Below are 19,124 nucleotides of genomic sequence, written 5' to 3' on the forward strand. Positions count from 1 at the left end.
AGAGATACTCAGCCTGTTTTTTTACACTTGTCTCTTTTCAAATACAGATGCAGATGTGGGATCTGTAGGACGTCTTCTCTGATCTCTTTCTATGGAGTAGACAGGCTAATTGTAGAAATGCAGTAGGCTTTTGGTTCTTCTTTATGATACCTTCTAAATGGTACTGCTGGCTAACGCTCTCCTTGAAATATTTTGTTTCGATTTTTAATATTTTTTTTCTGCAGTCTGTCCAATGAGTACAGTTTCTGTAGTTATCCTGCCTTCCTTGAAATCCTTATTTTAGCTGCTTTCTCTCGTTCTTGTGGTTTCAGTTACTGTGAGACCCTCTTCTGTGAAGCAAGCACAGCATCTCTGGCAGTCTGCTGAGTGTTTCTGCTTGGATAGCTTCCTATTGCCTAGAATTTTCCATGTTTCAAACTAAACCAAGTGAGCTTCCCCTCTTCTGTAATAAAGGAGGCCGTCGTATCATTTTCACAGTCGTTTGGTCTCAAAACCTTGGAAATGCTTTGGACTCCTAAATCCTGAGATTCCTGACACCTGCTGTTTATTTAAAGTCTCCCTTTTAAGTTAAAATAGCCTCCCAGGCTGACCCCTCAGCTGCAGGCTCTTCAGCAGCCAGTGTGGCTTGTGTCATGTCTCCAGACAGGTTTTCCTGAGCCTCTGTTTTTATCCTTAGTTCCAAAATTAAGATACTACTTTGGGGGAAAAAAGAAAAGGATTCTTGAGGAAGGCAGAACAGAGAGGAGAGACATCTTTGTGCTGCTTCACTCTCAAATGGCCATCCTAGACCAGACTGAAGCCAGGAGCCATCGTGCTCTGCCATGTGGATGGCAAAGACCCATGTATTTGGATCATGTGAAATTGCTGGGATCCAAACTCATGCTCCGGTGCATCCAAAGTGATGACTTAACCACAATAATGGCTCCACTTTTTTTTTTTAAGTGTTACTTATTTATTGGAAAGGCATAGAGGGAGAGAAAAGGTATCTTCTATCCACTGATTCATTCCCCAAACATCTGCAAAAACTAGTGCAAGCAGGCTGAAGGAACTCCTTCAGGGTCACCTGCATAGGTGGCAGGACCTCAAGTACTTGGGCCATCATCTGCTTCCTTCCCAAGGTGCTTTAGCAAGAAGTTGGATTGGAAGTGGAGTGCAAGGGACTTGAATTGGTACTCTGTTACAGGTGACCCAAGCAGTGGCTTAACCCACTGCACTGTACCACCTGGCACCATCTTGCTTTATTCTTGCAATGTCTTTTGCCTGGACGACTTTGTGTGCTCTCTATCATGATTAACGCATTTCTGTAGTTTCTGCCGGCCATTGCTACCCCACATTTCCTTCATTTAGAGCTTGAATTGTGTGGTGCCACCTTACTATGAGGTAGGGATTGACTTTCAAGGCTGTTCTGAGTTCACACCTGCTCCATCCCTAGGGCTCTTCAAAGTCTCATGTACTTACCTGGTGAATTCAGTTGGCTTGCAACTTGGATTCCATTTGCCCATGTGTGGGCCTGAAATAAGTAAATCAGCTTTTGCATCCCTAAGTGAAAATCCAGTGGGTTGACCAAGTGGCTCTTTTTTGTTTGTTTGTTTCATAATTCTAGCATCTCCTTACTTGTCCTGCAGGTGAAATGTTTGTTCCCCCTAATGAAGTTCTCTGCTGAATACTGACGGTGGTTTCTAATCCTCCATTGTTCTGTTTGCATTGCTGGTGGATGCTCAGATGAATCTGTGGATGGCTATCTTACTGCTTCTTTTCTCTCTAGATTTTTTACCCAGAAACCACAGATATCTATGATCGAAAGAACATGCCAAGATGTATCTACTGTATCCACGCTCTCAGGTAATAAGGCTTTCTTGGTCTAATGTGTGGTTTAGAAGTTAAATTGCAGTTGTGTGGCTTTTTGCCCATGGAATTAGAGTAAAAATATTTTCCCACTAACTTCAGGATTTTTCAAATAGAATAGAATGCTGCTGTCCTAACAAAATAGTGAGAAACAGCTGTGTTTTTCTTAGGGAGGAGGGACAAAGGATTTGTTTATTCCCATAATAGTAGGTAATTTTCTTCTAAAAACATGGTATAATCTTTCATTACTGATCTAGTGTTTTTGTGAATGATGCATTTCTCTTTGGGAACAATCTCTTCTTTAATCTTCTAGAGCCTCACCTTCATATTTATTCGCTCATTAAATAATTTCTTATGCCAGTGCAAATTATGGCAGTAGAACTAAAAGTGTCTATATTTTTAAATAATTTCATGGTAAATTGGGAAGATGCCTTAATTTTGAATCCCCAGCTCTTTGAATCTACAAGGTGCTGGCTTGGAAAGAAGAGATAATATGTGTGAAAGAAGGACACAAGATACTTAGAGTGTACTGTAGTAGTGTAGCATAGGCGTATAACAAAGGAGTATAATAATGTTCAAATAGGAGTATTATAGTGTACCACAAGAATTGGCATAGGAGTGAACCATAGTGTTACACTACAGGAGTGCAGAGTTGTGTATCATATATAGCAGATTTACCCAGTGGCCATGGGACTAAAAGAGAAGGTAGTACAGGTAAGCAGAACATGAATATGAGATTTCTGTGGGCTGTTCTTTTTTATATGTGCTTCATACATGATAATTGTATACACGTGTATTTATGAGAAGCCTATTGTGCCTGGTTTTTTCATAAGACATATACTATGTCCTTGGTTTTACCAGATTTCTTTTTCTTTTTCTTTTTTTTTTTTGCATTTGTTTTAATCGTATTTTTGACAATCTTTACATAGTTAATTAGAGTGGTTTTTACCAGATTTCATATGAAATACACACACAGAATTAATGTAGAATGTAACAATTTCAAATGTATGTGTCTGAGCCAAAATCAGGTTTTTTCTGAGCATGGGGTTGAATGGGCGTTGACTTGGTGCTGTGTGAGGTTTGTGTTGATAATGGTGTGCTAGCTTTACCTGCAGTGGGTATCTGAACTTGCCAGAAGCCAAGAGTGAGCTGGTTCAGAATTCCTCCTCTGGTTCGGGGCCTGTACCCTTCAGTGTAACCTGGATCCCACATCCCTCAAACTTTCTCTAAAACAGAGATGAAGAGTTAGCAATGCCTTTCTAGTGAGCCTCAAAAGCACAAAGGGAGGAAGTCCCCCATTGTTTTCTACTCCCCTTGAATGTGTAGTTTGTGTACACAGAGAGCAGTGTGTTCTAGTTTGAGATTTCCAGTTTCTCCTACGCTGTTTTTCCCAGAGGGTGAGTTGGCACCATCTGGTGATACGTAGGCGATGTCTGCAACAGCTCAGAGCGTATTCATCTGCTGTGTTTGAGGCAGGTGCCCTCTGTGGCCCACCGTGGCATACACTTCATCTCCCAGGCAATCCCTCCCTGCTTTTCTCTTGGTCTTTTCCTACAGCCTTACCTGGCGTTCTGCCAGCAGCACTGGCTGCACTGCAGTCAAGCCAGATCATTTTGTTAGATGCCACCCTGCTATCCGACTAGAGTCCGACTTTCTATTATTCTGAATGCCTGTGTATTTTCTATGTTTGGTTATTCTAAGAGCTAATTTCTATAGTTTCTTAGCCCAAATTTGAGCAAAGCCTAAGGATTTGAAAATGTAGTTGATGTTTGATGGAAGCTCGTCTTGTTGGCAGGATTGGCTAAGAATGAACTGAGGTTGTTTCGAGGATTTGTCTGCTTACATATGTGTCTGCAGAGAAGTACTGAACAGGCGTGCTGCCCCAGTGCGTGGCAACATATTATGTGATGCTGAGTGCACCCATTTACCTGGCTGAGAGAGTTCCAAGAAGGGGCTGCGGTCCTGTGCCAGATTCCGTCTCCTCAGTCCACTGCTGGGCTTCAGAATCATCTGCACAGGGACTTGTAGGTTTCTCTCATGCAGCAAGATAATTGGACTCCAGGTAGATTGTCACAGCTTCCTTCTCCCCGTTTGAGAAAGAGAAAAGCCAACTGCAAGTTAGATCTCAGGCTGACCCCATTGTAGGCCCCTAATAATGTGTTATTTTAAAAGCAGGCATGGAAGATAAGAGCAAAGATTCAGAAGTGTTCTTAGACATTCATAGTGCAAGTGGGGCATAATAATAGGAAAATATAGTAGGAGGCAGGTTATGTTCAGATAAAATTGTTTTGGGCAGTTTTTAGACAGGTTAAAATCTGAGAGGTGGCTGTCACAGTTCCGTGCTGTGTGCTGAGCAGTGAAGAGAAGCACTTACTTGTGTGCATGTGATGCTAGTTGTGCTCCATTGAGGGAACATTCAAAAAAACAGATTGTACATTTGAGTTTATTACAGGCAGTGGAATTCTGTGACTGTAGTATACATGATACTTGTTTGTATTTACATGATGCTAAGGTTTACACATTAATTGTAAAAACTATAGGTCACTCTGTTAAGCTTCTATGATTTTTAAAAAATGTTTCCCTCACTGCTAGACTGTCAGTGTCTTGGTCATATCCGTCTTTGTGAAGTGCCCTTCTGATGGTCTCTCTTCACTTTATAACCCTGACCTGCTAGTGCCTTTGCAGCCCCTTTGCCTACCTGAGGCTCACAGACAGGTCTCCACCCACCCATGAACACATTGGGTCAGTGTGTGCTGGGCTCTGGGTTCATAGATGAGTAAGGCTGCTCTCATCCCTGGCTGCATGGAGCTTTGACGCAGGGGTGTGTATGTGTTTTATTCTTTAAAAAACTTCTAAAGTTGTCTGGATGAAGCTTATCCATCAGTAACAAAGTTGAGTAAGACTTGACTTGCTGTCTGACCATGAAGACAGCAGCCCCTGGGGTCAGTGAGAAAGCTGACTTTCCTCCCTCTGTCTCCAGCTTGTACCTGTTCAAGCTTGGCCTGGCCCCACAGATCCAGGACCTATACGGAAAGGTGGACTTCACAGGTAAGGGATCACACAAGAGGCAGGAAAAATATTTGATTGATGTGGGAATAGCCTGGAGGATTAGTTGTGCCCATTTAGGTGCTTAAACAAGCACTCTGGCAGTAAACCCAAAAGGATATTAATAACTTGCCTCCAGAATGGTGAGAGAGGCACTGAACTTGGGACTTCAGGTTCTAGTCTCTCACAGTGTAAGCACTGTGAGTGATTCTGTTTTCCTGTAGCTAATACAGGAATAATACCTTTCCCTATGGCAGGCACCTGTTGTGGACTAAGCAAGGTTGGGGGAAGAGGGAGTGATAATTCAGCAATTTTTAACATGTAAACTTCTTTGAGTGGGGTCTCTTTGAGTGTTTGCTGTAGCCAGGCCCTCAAAGAAAAGGAGAGACAGGGGTGGGCCGTGATGTAGTATTAGTTAGGGGTCAGATAGATGACATCTTCAAACTGGAGATTACTCTCTCACCCTGAAAGCAAAAATGTTAAAAGCTTTTATCTGTGGTGTCGTTCCATCCAGGGAAGTTGTTTTGAAGACCTAGGGCTGGGGTCAGAGCTCACACGCTGTTTTCTTTGTCATTAGGCTTTCTGCCTTAGAACCCATGCCGAGTAGCAGCTATTCATCTGGGTTGTACAGACTGAGATGGCCAGGCAGTCTGTACAGCCTGGTTGTACTGAGCTGGTTCTGAGCTCTGTTCATAAGTTCATTGCAGGAAATGCCTGATGGAGCAGTTATCAAAGCTGTTTCCTCCGTGGCCTTCTCCCTTTATAGCTGTTTTTGATGCCTTTGATACAATAACCACAACGCTAGCTCGTGCCTGTGGAGGGCATCATTTTGTGTATCAGGCTCCTCTCACTTAGGGTCCTGATCCCTTGTAACTGCCCTAGGGATGGACGCCATTTCGTCCTGTTTCATAGTGGGGTAATCTGTTACCTTTTCTAAGTTGGGGAAAGGTGCTTAACTTGCTTGGCTGGGTTTTAATTCCCTTCTGCAGAAGAAGAAATCAACAACATGAAGATTGAGCTGGAGAAGTATGGGATCCAGATGCCTGCCTTCAGCAAGATCGGGGGCATCCTGGCCAATGAGCTCTCCGTGGATGAAGCTGCACGTAAGGGGGGCGTGCTGTGGGCTCAGATGAGGACGTGTTGCTAACATTGCCAAAGTAAATCCCATAGTGGTGATCCTGAACATTATGAACTTTGATGGCAGGTTGAAGTGCATAGGTAGTTGGCTTTTTTCCCTTTTTAATATTGATTGATTTATTTGAAAGGCATTTAGAGAGGGAGAGATACAGAAAGATCTTCCATCTGCTGGTTCAGCTGGGACTGGGCAGGTTGAAGCCAGGAGCTTCATTCAAGTCTCCTATGTGTGTGGAGGGGCCCAAGCACTCACACTATCTTCTGCTGTGTTTCCAGGCACATTAGCAGAGAGTAGGATCTGAAGTGGAGCAATGGGGTTTGAACCAGTGCTTGTAAGGATTCTGGCACTATAGACACAGGCTTAACCCACCATGCCACAACGCTGGCTCCATAGACACAGTTATAAATGTTGTGATGGGGTTCTATGATATTATTATTTGAAAATAAACTATTTTAATTAGCCCATTAAGTCACACATTTTCAATCCTGCACTTATTTCAACAACATGGAATTTATTTTTAAGCTTGCCATAAGTAGTATATTTAATTGCTTAATTTAGGTTTTCATAAGTGTCCTCTGTGTAGGAGAGTGGGACATAATGTGTTAAAAATAAAAACATTGAGAAAGTCATACCTACATTTCAGTGTGGTATTTGGTGACTGCAGGAGAACATCTCTGTAGAGTGCTCCTTGCAGGCTCTCTGGTCACTGTCTTGCTTTGAGCACCCAAACACAGCATCACCAGCATGGCCTCTAGGCAGAGCCATAGTTCTGTGCATCGCCAGGGACAGGCTCAGCTTGTGACAGCCCAGGAGGCCATCCTTCCCACCCCAGCCTCTAGGACAGGAGGTCGCAGTGCCCATGTATAGCATGTGTCTTTTGTGCAGTCTGTGTTTCATGCTTTGCTATTCTCTTCTTTTTTTTTTAGTGCATGCTGCTGTTATTGCCATTAATGAAGCGATCGACCGTAGAATTCCAGCCGACACGTTTACAGCTTTGAAAAATCCTAATGCCATGCTTGTAAATCTGGAAGAGCCCCTGGCTTCCACTTACCAGGATATACTCTACCAGGCCAAGCAGGACAAAATGGCAAATGCTAAAAACAGGGTAAAAATGAAATATCTGTCCTTTCTCTGTTCTTTTGTTGTTGATAAGACTCCCATGTAAAGAACCAGTTTTATAGTTTTATTGGGGTGTAATTTATACCTGGTAGAATTGACCCACTTTGTGGTTTGACAAGTCTTGATACTTCGTTCCGAAGTGTCCCCCATTTACACTGCATCCCGACGCTGGGCTAAGCAGGCTGCTATTATAAGTTTACTTTTTGAAAGAATATTATGTGCATGAAATTACATGGTCTGTAATCTTTTTGGCATTAGACTACATTTGACCTGTGCTTCTTGAATTCTGTGCAAATAAACTTCTGGCACGTGGCGTCTGGGGCTGGCTTGCAGTGAATTGAGCTGCGCCTGCCCCAATGCCGTTTCCTGTCAGAGCGCTAGCTGTACTCTGGGCTATCATGCTGCCTATCCAGCTCCCTGCTAAGGCAACAGAAGGCAGTTCAGGTGTTTGGGGCCTCGCCACCCATCTGGGAGACCCTTTTGCCTTCTCTGATGCCATGGCAGGAAGCTGATCCTGAAGTAGTTTAGCTGGAATCAAACTAAGTTGGTGTGGGATACTGGTGTTTCAAGCAGGGGCTTCACCTGCTGTTCCCCAACACTGGCCTTCAGAATCTTCTTTGTATCTGTTATCATAGTTCAGAAATTCCAACCCCCACAGTGGGTGCTAAATTGGTCTGCAGGCAAATAGATGCTACCTGATTTGCTAATGCGAGGCACTAAGTTGCTAAGTTGTTCCTTGTGTGTGCCTCTCCTGTCCAGTCAAGGGCCAGGATGTGGCCCTCAGCCCAGCTGCCCTGCACAGGGCAGGCTTCCTCCGGTGCCTTCTTTGTTCACTCAGCTCTGGGAGGACCCATGGATCTGCCTTTCAGACTTGTCATTGCAGTATATGTTGTACTTCCTGCTGGATAAGCCCAGCACAGAGCTGGGGAGAAGCCCGAATGGGCTGGGGTCGTGCCCCTCCGCCAGAAACATGAGCTAATTTAATTGCATTTCTGACTCATCTTCAGACAGAGAACTCGGAGCGAGAGAGAGACGTCTATGAGGAGCTGCTCACTCAGGCTGAGATTCAAGGCAACATAAACAGAGTTAACAGTAAGTGATTCCCCACAGGGGCCCCTGAGGATAAGCAGAGTTCACAGTAAGCATGTTCCTGTGGCGGGCACCCAAAGGTGTATGGTGGAAGAGCCTGGGCATCAACCTGACCCGGGGCCCTTGATACTGTGTGTTTACTTCAGGCATCAGCAGGAGTTACTGCTCACTGCAGCCTACGAGTTCTCTGCTTCTGGTTCCTTCATCAGTGACTCTGGGTGGCCTCTCTTACTTGCACTTGATCCTGGGCCTGTGCCGACCTCTTGCAGGTCTGCTGGGCTGCCGTCTACTCCCCACCCTAAACCCCCTTGTGTTTTATATTTTGTGTAAAACGCTTATTTTTCCTCCTCCCTCCCCCTTTTTAAAGTAGCATTCTATTCTTTATTTTAAAGAAAAATGCAAGCTCTCTAGAAATTAAAAGTTGGTACCCTGGTACTTTGAAGCAGCCTGTATGGCCATTGGAAAGGTATATTTAAACAAAATGAGGGTTCCAATGTCAATTTTCATGTGAGCATGTGTTACACATGTTTTTTAAGATTTTATTTTTATTGGTAAGTCAGATATACAGAGAGGAGAGACAGAGAGGAAGATCTTCCATCTGTTTGTTCACTCCCCAAGTGGCCACAGTGACCGGTGCTGTGCTGATCCGAAGCCAGGAGCCCAGAGCTTCTTCTGGGTCTCCCATGTGGGTGCAGGATCCCATGGCTTTGGGCCATCCTCAACTGCTTTCCCAGGCCACAAGCAGGGAGCTGGATGAGCAGCAGGACTGCTGAGATTAGAACTGACACCCATATGGGATCCTGGTGTGTGCTAGGCAAGGACTTTAGACACTAGGCTACCACGCTGAGCCCATGTAACACACTTTGAGCGGAAGTGATTCTTTGAATGTGTTGTTTTCTTTCTGTCACTCTGCTAGCAGGCCTTCACGGACTGCTTTGGACTTGCCAGGCCCAGTAGGCTCGTTGTGTCGCATGCCATGCCTAACTGTCCCCTCCCCATTCATGTTGGGAAGTCAGGCTCTGAAGTGGCCCAGAGCTGGGGTTGGCTCTCCTGTCCTCCTGTCCATAGCTTTGTGATGTTGGGCCCCTGTGTCCGAGTTGTTGGGTGACTTGTGGGCGAGGATGGGTGCTAACTGCTTGTGTTAAGTATTGCTCATGCTGTCTTCCCGCTATAAGACCCACCTCCCTTATCCCCTCAACTTCCCTTTGTCCAAGATAGGCTCAGGCCCCACCTCAGCACCTGACCCAGGTCACCACGCCGTCTTTGAGGTCTCCTCTTGAGTTTGCAGATACGATCATGCAGTTTTGTATTTGTCTGTCTTTCTGATATCTTCATGCACTCCTGGAAGTGGGAGTGATTTACTCTTGAGGTACCTCCACAGTTCCTGGCATAAGACTCATGGAAAGATCTCTAAGGTTTCATTTCAACCTGTTTGGCCAGGCTGGATCTTGTTTTGCTCAAGGCAGTGGTAGCAGTCATCAGCGTCCTTGTTTGTTCATTTGGAGGTCACTGGGGAGACTGATAACGTTTCACCATAGTTCCAAATCCCGACCAGGATGCCCTGCGTTGTCACATTCTGGTGCATTCCGTTAAGAGTGGATGATGACTTTGTGCACGCAGCAGGGCTTCCCCTCAAGCCGGGCAGCTCCTTGTGCTGGGTCTGTGTGTAGTTCACGGTCAGCAGGGCTACCTCCAGGGTCCCCATGCCTTGCTGTCTGTGCTAACCTAGTACCCAGCCTGGTTCCTGCGCACAGAGCACTTTAAGGGACTTTGTTGTACTTTATTGTCTGGGGTTTCATAGCCTGTATCGCTATACCTTGCTGAGACAGTCAGTCATAAACATGCCAGGTCAAAGCTGTGTATGTGCTCTTGATGTGTCTCCTGTAGTCCTCATGTGAACTGAGACTTAGCACTAGGTCCCTCAAACCTTCCCCTTCAACCTCCACCGCCGGGTCTAGGGGAAGGTAGACACTCAAGTGCATCATTGCAGAGCGTCCTGATAAGAACCTGTGCAGTCCTGGGGCAAAAGAGGCAAGGCAGCCTCTGCAGGGGAATGCAGGATGGTCATCAGTGAGCACAGTTCCCCCCAGGGTTCTGGGGATGGAGAAGAGGCGGAGGGTAGGGCCGCATTCCCTGCAAAGGGGCTGTCCTTTCCTCAGCGTGGGAAAACAGGAAGCAAGGGGAAAGCTGTGGGCCAGGAAGCTCCAGGGGCTTTCTTAATGGAATTCTCAGTAAGATTCTTTTTCTTTTTTTTTAAATTTTTATTTTAAGTTTTGAATTTTATGGTACAATTTTGTATAGTCTGGGATACCCCTTCCGCCAATTTCCACCCCGATTTTCCCCATATTGTCACAACAGTACATTCCTTCATAAGGAGTTACCATTGCATTAGTCTGCTATTTAAGTGTGTGCTGACATTGCTGGTACAATGTCAGACAGTCCATCATCCCATTGTCTAGATTTGTCCAACACTTTCATTGGGAGTCCATCTTTTATTTGGAAGTAGCGATGTGTGTTTCTCAGATTCTTTACCGAGGCTGTAAGGGCCAGCAGGAAGGCCCATTCACACTGCCTCCAGAAAAAGCTGCAGACCAGATGGTTAAATGGGTTTTTGTCAAGTAAAATAAATTAGAGTTAGGTAAACTTTAGCAGGAGAATGTGTTTAGATGATGTTGTAAACATCTGTGCATTATAAATATTAGCAAATTTTCATTCACGTTTTTACATCTGTATTTAAACAGAAATGCTTCTAGAAAAAGCATTCTTGACTAGTGCTTTCGTAGGCAGAGCCCAAGATTGTGCAGGACCTGCTGAGGGACAGCCTGCAGTGGCCCACGTTGGTTTTATTTCCTGTCCCCCGGTACTTCGGAAGCTCCCTGAGGTTGAGGATATCGTTGCTTTGTTCACTGCTGTTTGCACGTGGCTGCAGGGCTGAAGGAGTAGATGGTTGGCCAGCCGGCAGGCATGTGCCCCTGCAGTCAGGTGCTGTAAGATGCCACCGCCCAGGCACAGGGATCATTGAGTTCCTGTGCAGGCTTACTCACAGGGAGAGGCAGTCAACAGGAAGCTGCAGAGAAGTGATGAATCCGTCTGTATTGACCCCATCCCTCGCTTCCCACTCAGTGTTACCTACTGGTTCTATAAAATATTCTTTCCTGCCACACCTGCCTCCTATTTTGTGCTTTTATTTTCCTGAGCTGTTTTGTTTTTCTTTCTAACAGCTTACATTAATTTTCATTTTTCTCATGGAAACTTTTAAAATTGGAAAATACTGCATCCATTTTTTTAAAGCTTAATTATTTGAAAAAGCGGCAAGAGGAAGAGGCAGACCTCTTCCATGTACAAGTTCACTCCCCAGAGGAGTGAATGCAAGGACCAGTGGATTAGGCTGGAGACAGGAGCCTGTAACTTTTTCCAGGTCTCCCAGGTGGGTGGCAGAGCCCCAAGTACTTGGAAAGTCTGTGGTTACTTTTTCCAGGCCATTATCAGGGAGCTGGATTGTAGATGGAGCAACTGGAACCTGAACTGGTTCCCACATGTGATGCCATAATTGCTGACTTCACCCACTGTACCAGCTTCTGCCCCAAGTATTTTGGTTAAAATTTTTTTTTCTCCTTTGATGTTAGAATAGGTGCTCGTCGCTTGGTTGGATTTCTCTTTTACACAACAGGGAATTCAAGGATAAAGAAAGTAATTATGATCCTCCAGTGGCTGTCACTTTCAAAACCAAAAGCTACTTTATTCTTTCAGCATAATAATGTGTGTTACTTTATAATTAACAAGAATTCTCTCGTGTGTGATTCAGTTTCATCTTCATAACCACTCTGTAGGGAAGATACCTACAGAGGAAAGGGACATCCTGGTTCGCAGTGTCAGAGCTTGTGCAACCTCAGGCTTCATGACTGGAAGGAGGGAATGTTTGAGAGGGACAGACAGTGCCATCTGGGCCACCCTGGTCATCTGGGCACTGCCACCCTGCCTGGGGACCATGCTCCAGGTGATGCTGTGTAGGAGGTGGTTGAGGGATGAAGGCTTTTACTGAGCAGCACTCTAGCCCAGTGGGGCTTGGGTGTATTTTCCTGGGACTCTGGGCTGGGAGAGTTAGAGAGTCTTCCAGAGATGTGATTAGTTGGTATTTTTTTCTGAAACATAATCTGGACAACCACTACTTGGCATCTTAGAGGACATTTTAGGCGTCATGCTGGTCTGGATTGGTGGCCTGTGAATTGCTGCCCATACTGGTCCCACACTCCCTGCCCATATCTGGAAGCTTCTCAGTGGCCCTGGGGTATAGACCTGGAGTCTTTGTGAAACCTGAGGCACACCCTCGGTGGGGACCCTGCCCTCCAAAGCTTGCAAGCCTTCTTCCAGCCCAAGCCCTGGGCCTCAGAAGGAGGGCCCGAGTTGGATCTGAGCTGGTTTTGGGGGAGGGGAGAGTACACGGGGCTGTTCCTGTAGCGGTGTTTCTCCAGCTGTTGCCTTGTTTCCTCCTCAGCACTTTCTGCGTTAGCAAATGTCGACCTGGCTTTGGAGCAGGAGGACGCTGCGGCCCTGGGTAGGGCTCTGCAGGCACCAGCCCTGGGCCTGCGGGGTCTGCAGCAGCAGAACAGTGACTGGTACCTCAAGCAGCTGCTGAGTGACAGGCAGCACAAGAGACAGGTAAACCTGCACGGGGCTTGCCTGCCAGACTCCCCACCTCCACCTGGGCAGCCTCCCCTGGGCTCCTGCATATAGTGATCGTGTTTGTTTTTGCTTTTGCTTTTGTTTAGTGTCCCCAGATACAGTACACATTGGTTTTGGGTCCTCTTGTAAGATAAACAGACCCCGCCTTTCTTTATGATTTAACCATTTCGTCCCTTAAACTGTCCCCTCCTGGTCCCCAACTAAACACCAATGGGGAAAGAAAATTGGGAGTATTTAACATTCTTGCCTCAGGAATTTCCACTTTGGGGGAAAAAAAAAAAACTAAAAAAAACACACCTCATTCTTCCTCAGACCAGCAGTGGGAAAGTAACTGCTGAGCCTGAGGATGGATTGTGCTTTGTGGTTTCTGGGGAACAAGCATGAAGGACTTGGCATTTTGTCTAAATAAGGACAAATATACATTGCACACATTCCTAGCGTGTGTCGGAGTGAGCAGCTTCAGAGTGTTAGTGATTCTGTAAACATTTCCCTGCTCGTCACAAGATTATTTTTGAAAACGTGCGGGCGTCTGGGAAACTCTGTACCTTGGCTCCAGCCAGGCTTTGGGCTCCAGCCTCCTGTGGCCAGCGGCTGTCACTCCCACCTGTGGCCCTGTCCCCCTAATGATTGCTGATGTGATACAAGAATGCTACAGTCTGGCAGCACAGACCACAAGAGGGCTTGACACAAATGTCCTATGCTTTTCAGAGTGGTCAAGCCGATCCCCTGCAGAAAGAGGAGCTGCAGGCCGGAGTGGATGCCGCAAACGGGGCTGCGCAGCAGTATCAGAGACGTAAGGGGCCTTTCCACTGGCTGCTCCTGCAAGGACTCGGGAGGGCTGGGAGGGGCTCTGTGGCAGAGAAAGGTGGAGTTAGCTTCCATCACCTCCCAGCTTTCTCCTGAGCCTGCCAGACACATTAAACCCCTGGGTACTTTGGGTGGCAAAAAGATTCCTGTAGTTGTGCAAGTAGGACTAGAATCAGTTGGCCAGCAAGACTGTATGGTTGCTTCGGGAAACCTGGAAGAGGTGGCACTTATGAGGTCAGTAATCTTAGGTGACAGAGGAGAGAGGAGAATGTTGTGGTGTAGGACAGTGAAGGGAGACAGCAGCTGGTGTATAGGCACAGGTGGTCAAGGAAGAGAAGTTAGGATCCCAGTGTCTGTCAGTGTTCTGAGCTGAGTTGTGAAGATGAAAGAGATGGCAGAGATTATGAACAGCTTTGAGCGGCAGCTCACAAAGTACCTGTTGTCTTTGTCAGCCTACAGGGGAAGTTAGAAGACAGTGGGCTCAGGTGCCAGGAGGCTGGTGGAGAGAACCTGTGAGGAGAGCCAGTGGGAGGTAGTTAGAGTGGTCCACCAGTTCTCCCTTCTGGCAAGGAAAGAGGAAAAGCTCCCCTGCAGGCTTGGCTTGTGGCTGGTGGCTTACCCACAGAACCCAACTTCCTTCCATGCACATTGGCCTCAGTCCTCTGCCCAAGTGACCTCCTGGTTTCCCCCAGGATTGGCCGCAGTGGCCGCCATTAACACCGCAATCCAGAAGGGTGTTGCAGAGAAGACTGTCTTGGAGCTGATGAACCCTGAAGCCCAGCTGCCCCAGGTGTACCCCTTCGCTGCCGACCTGTATCAGAAGGAGCTGGCCACCCTACAACAGCAGAGTCCAGAGGTAAGCAGGCTGACCTGCTCATCACCAAACTGCAGTGATTCTCAGCCCGACTTTGTGGCATTATAGGGTAACCTGTATGTGTTTGAGATCATCTAGGCTCATCTTTGCCTGGTCTCCCTTCCTGTGTAGCATAGCCTCACCCACCCTGAGCTCGCAGTGGCTGTGGAGATGTTGTCCTCGGTGGCCCTCATCAACAGGGCGCTGGAGTCGGGTGACATGAACACCGTGTGGAAGCAGTTGAGCAGTTCTGTGACGGGCCTTACCAACATTGAGGAAGAAAACTGCCAGAGGTGGGGCCCTGGGCGAGTGAGCTGTTGCAGCTCTGGCTGTGTCTTGTGTTGCTTCCAGAGGGATCCATTTTAGTCTAACGTGCTGAAAGACTGACAACTCATGACAGATTATTGCCCCTAAATGTACAAACATCTCATCTCCTTTGTTATGGAGCCCAGATAGAACGGCCCCGACCCTGACAGGAGGAATGCTTCTTTCCCACCATCAGCACACCTGGTCTGTTTGCAATCTCCAGTTGTTCTGAAACTACCTTGAGAGCAGGTTTATCCTAGTCAAGATCACACTCAGCACTATGTCTGTGTGTCTCTTGGGGACCTTTTGTTGTAGAGCTGTCCCTTTCTCCACAGTACTGACATATTAAAGGAGATGGAGCCATCTGTCAAGTAAAATACCCCACCTGCAGATAGTCCTGTTTGCTTTTTCAAATTTGGTTTATTTTACCCAGCTCAGCGTTTTTGGTGAGATGTACTTTCACATTACCTCATATCCAAAAGGGCAAAATATCCCCTTTTCTTACCATTAAAGGGAGTTCTGGGGCTGGTCCCTTCAGTTGGGTGACAGCTTGTCGCTCCATGATTCCCCTCCCTTCGAGACCATCATCTCTCTGTTTCAGGGAATCCAGGTCCCTGTGGCCCATTCAGCTCACATGTTGTTCTTGGCCTGAGTCTGATTTTGCTAGAAGAGTTGCTCCTACACTTGTTTAGTTAGTTGGTGTATGACTTTATTTCTTGACTTTAGAGCAATTACTTGAGCTGCTGCCCTGAGTTGGTCTTACCTGGAATTGAAAACATGTAGCAAGCTATTGAACAGAGTAGTTTCCTTGCTTTGGAATACATCACGTGCTTGTGATGTCCCAACAGCCTCTGCTCATTGAATGCTTTGCGCCATGGTTGTCGCTTTGTCAGTTGGTCTTTTTTTTTTTTCCCATGCTGCACTTTGTTTTCATTGTCTTTTTCTTGGGGCTGGGGCAGGTATCTTGATGAGTTGATGAAGCTGAAAGCTCAGGCCCGGGCAGAAAACAATGAATTTATTACGTGGAATGACATCCAGGCGTGTGTGGACCAAGTGAACCTGGTGGTGCAAGAGGAGCACGAGAGTGAGTAATCTCCCTGCCTCCCCTCCCTCCACCCCCGGAACGTCACCAATCAAGATGGCGTGGATTGGCTATAAATTTGGCTCTTGGAGGAGCTTCTAGGTGGGAGATTGAAAAATACTTAGAGAGCTAAGATTGGGTATTATTTTCAAAATATCAGGCGGTTGGAGTAGACATTTGACAGTGGTTAAAAGTGATTAAGACTTATTTCTGTGTTTAGAAGGCAGAACAACAGAAGAAAAAGGAGAGAAACAGAGCTTGGTCTCCTTTGGTCCACTCCCCAGATGGTCACAGTAACCAAAGCTGGGCCAGACTAAAGCCAGGAACTCCACCCTGGTTCTTCCACATGCGTGGCAGGGGCCTAAGCTCCTGGGCTACCCTCTGCTGTTTTCTGGGGCACGTAGCAGGAGGCTCAATCAGAAGCACCCTGATACGGGATGCTAACATCATAATCAGTGTCTTAACCTGCCGCACTACAGCAGATGGCCTCAAGAAGTTCTTGGAATCAGATGTAATTGTGCAGGTTGAGGACTCATTTCAGACCCTAGCTTCAAGTTCCACGGTTCCTAGATTGTCTACAAATTTGTGTGGTGGTTTTGTGTATGTGTTGGGGAGGGGACACCCTCTTGTCCCCAGGTTCCTAGAACACAGAGAAGTGCTCAGCTGGTGGTTGCAGTTTTACTAGGGAAGAACCTGCCAAAGAGGAAGCTTGTTGTGCCTAGAAAGGTCCTGGGCACACAGCTCCTGAGCCCTCAGCTGTCAGCAGCCTCCTGTCACTGTGGAGTATGTCACCAACCAGGAACACTCCTGGGCTCTCAGTTTCTGTCTGGCTTCCATGATGTTTACATGATTGCCTCAGTGTTTGGCCATGTGTGGTAGGCTTCCTGCCTACCCCTGCCTGGTAATGGGGAGGCCACAGCAGTGCTGCGTGACACCAAGCCCCGTCTTGGGAACCAGCAAGCATATCTTTTCTGCTGGGCCACATCCTGAAACTTTATAGAAGCCTGGGGAATATCACATATCCAGGTTTGACATCCTCTCCATTTTCAAGTTAGAATAGTTAAACATGGAACAGAAAGACTGGAGCTTTCAGTGGGAGTAGGAATAAAAAGGAATTTGAATAAAATAAGCACCAAAAATTTACAGTTCAGTGTAAATGCAAATGTAGTTTGAATCATGTGTACTTTCAGTGGCTTTCTGATTAGTCCACTTATTTCAAGATTGTTGTTCATGCCATGTCTTAACTAAAAATGTAACATTTCAGGGTCAGCATTTGATGTAATGGTTAAGATCCTTGCCTTCTGTTTGGCTGTACCTGGGTTTGAGTCCTGGCCCTGGGTCCTGATCTCAGCTTTTAGCTCCTGTACACTCTGGGGACCGGCAGCTGCTGGCTGCATGCAGGAGAGCTCCCAGTTTTGGCATTAGGGAGGACGGGCAGCAGCTGTAGGGCACTCTCCTTGTCTGTCTTAAGTCTCTGTGCCTCTCCAATCAAAAAGCAAAGCAAAAGAACATGGTGTTTTCCCATGTAGGGATTTTAGCCATTGGCTTAATTAACGAGGCCCTGGATGAAGGTGATGCCCAGAAGACACTGCAAGCCCTGCAGATTCCTGCAGCGAAGCTGGAGGGCGTGCTGGCGCACGTGGCCCAGCACTACCAGGACACTCTCATCAGAGCCAAGAGGGAGAAGGCCCAGGTGAGTAATACCAGTGGTGTTCCCTTTGGCCCGAGCATGCCCTCCTCCTCTGATGGAGATGAGGAAGCAGGGGAGGGCAGAAGAGAGGGCCTGTCTGTGAATGCATTTGATCGGCACTACCTGGGCAGGGAAGACACGGAGACACAGACATGGACTCTGCCTCCTAGGAGCACCTGCTGCTCCACACATTTGGGTTTTTGTCTTTTTAAATTACTGGTAAAAGTGGCTGTTCAACTAAGTTCTTGATTAAATTACAGAATCCAGAAAAATGCAGTTAGAAATATAAGTAGGAGGTTGTGTGAATTTCCAAAGTGATTGTCCATGTATAATTGGTATGCGGGTGATAGAAAGTGTTCCCAGCACTCCCCGAAACCTCCCTCAGGCCGCCTTCCATCCTTACCCACCTGCTCTCTTGTGGCAGCCACAGTTGGGGTCGCGCGTTGTGTTTTTGCCTGTGTTTGACCAAGGAGCCTGTCTCGTGCACGCATTTGTGTCAGTCTGCAATAGGTGTGTCCCTTATGGTAGTGATTTTCTCTGTGGTGGTTTGTGCCTTCTCACTGTTGTGTACTCTTCACCATTGGTGAAGTTTGTTTACTTTTTTCTGGCTGTTGTAAAGTGCAGTGGATGTTGTAGCACATCTTTCGGTAAGTATATGTGTATTGCTCTTAGGCACACATTTAGGAGTTAGAGCCTAGAGAATACATTCATGTTAAATTTCAGTAGATAATGTCATAAATATTTTTAAAACTTAATTGCTTTGAAAGAGAAAGAGAGAAGTGCCCACAGCAGCCAGGGCTGGGTTAGGCTGAAGTCTGGAGCCTGGCACTCAGTCTCACATGGGTGTCAGACACCCAGATACTTAAGCTGTCTCCTGCTGCTGCTGCTTGCCAGGCTGCATGCTGTCAGGAAGCTAGGATTGGAAGCACAGCTGGGACTTGAACCCAGGCCCTGTGATAGGTGATGCTCACATCCTAAGTGGTGTCTTAATCCCTGTGTGCAACGTCCACCCTAAAAAAATGTCAAAAAACTTTCTAAGCAGCTTTGTTAAAATATGATTCATATTCCGTACACTTCACCATTTTAAAGTGTGTCACTCAGTGATTTTTAGTATATTTATAAACTTTTGCAGTCATCAGCATGACCTGTTTTAGAACATTCCAGCAGAGGCATCTGTACCCATTGATAGCCATTCCTCATGGACCTGCCATCTTCCTTCAAACTCCCACGGTCCTGGGCAGCTGTCAGCCTACTGCTGACGCATTTGAACATTTCAGGTAAATGAAACCCTGCCATACCTGGTCCTTTGTGATCAGCTTCCTTCACTGAGTGTGGTTCATTTCTTCCAGTTGCTGAATGATAATCCAGTGTATGACCATACCGGCTGATGCATATAGGGGTGGCTTCCATTTTACAGGTGATTAGTGATAATGCCACTCTGAAAGTTTTTCAGAGTAATTAGAACACAAGC

At 46.5% G+C, this 19,124-nt stretch overlaps 1 protein-coding gene across 1 annotated transcript in view; it reads left to right on the plus strand.

Annotated features, from left to right (window-relative positions):
- IQGAP1 (IQ motif containing GTPase activating protein 1) overlaps nucleotides 1-19,124 on the plus strand; it is an 88,050-nt gene that overhangs the window by 34,739 nt on the left and 34,187 nt on the right. The window contains exons 5-15 of the mRNA XM_040968754.1: nucleotides 1,766-1,842; nucleotides 4,826-4,893; nucleotides 5,880-5,993; nucleotides 6,952-7,130; nucleotides 8,152-8,236; nucleotides 12,729-12,892; nucleotides 13,625-13,709; nucleotides 14,416-14,579; nucleotides 14,709-14,869; nucleotides 15,842-15,966; nucleotides 17,493-17,656. Of these exons, the coding sequence (XP_040824688.1) occupies nucleotides 1,766-1,842; nucleotides 4,826-4,893; nucleotides 5,880-5,993; nucleotides 6,952-7,130; nucleotides 8,152-8,236; nucleotides 12,729-12,892; nucleotides 13,625-13,709; nucleotides 14,416-14,579; nucleotides 14,709-14,869; nucleotides 15,842-15,966; nucleotides 17,493-17,656 (1,386 nt within the window). The remainder of the gene's footprint in view (nucleotides 1-1,765; nucleotides 1,843-4,825; nucleotides 4,894-5,879; nucleotides 5,994-6,951; nucleotides 7,131-8,151; nucleotides 8,237-12,728; nucleotides 12,893-13,624; nucleotides 13,710-14,415; nucleotides 14,580-14,708; nucleotides 14,870-15,841; nucleotides 15,967-17,492; nucleotides 17,657-19,124) is intronic.

The sequence above is a fragment of the Ochotona curzoniae genome, unplaced genomic scaffold (genome assembly GCF_017591425.1).
Source record: "Ochotona curzoniae isolate NIBS_2020 unplaced genomic scaffold, NIBS_Ocur_1.0 scaffold_4701, whole genome shotgun sequence".
In the NCBI taxonomy this organism is placed as follows: domain Eukaryota; kingdom Metazoa; phylum Chordata; class Mammalia; order Lagomorpha; family Ochotonidae; genus Ochotona; species Ochotona curzoniae.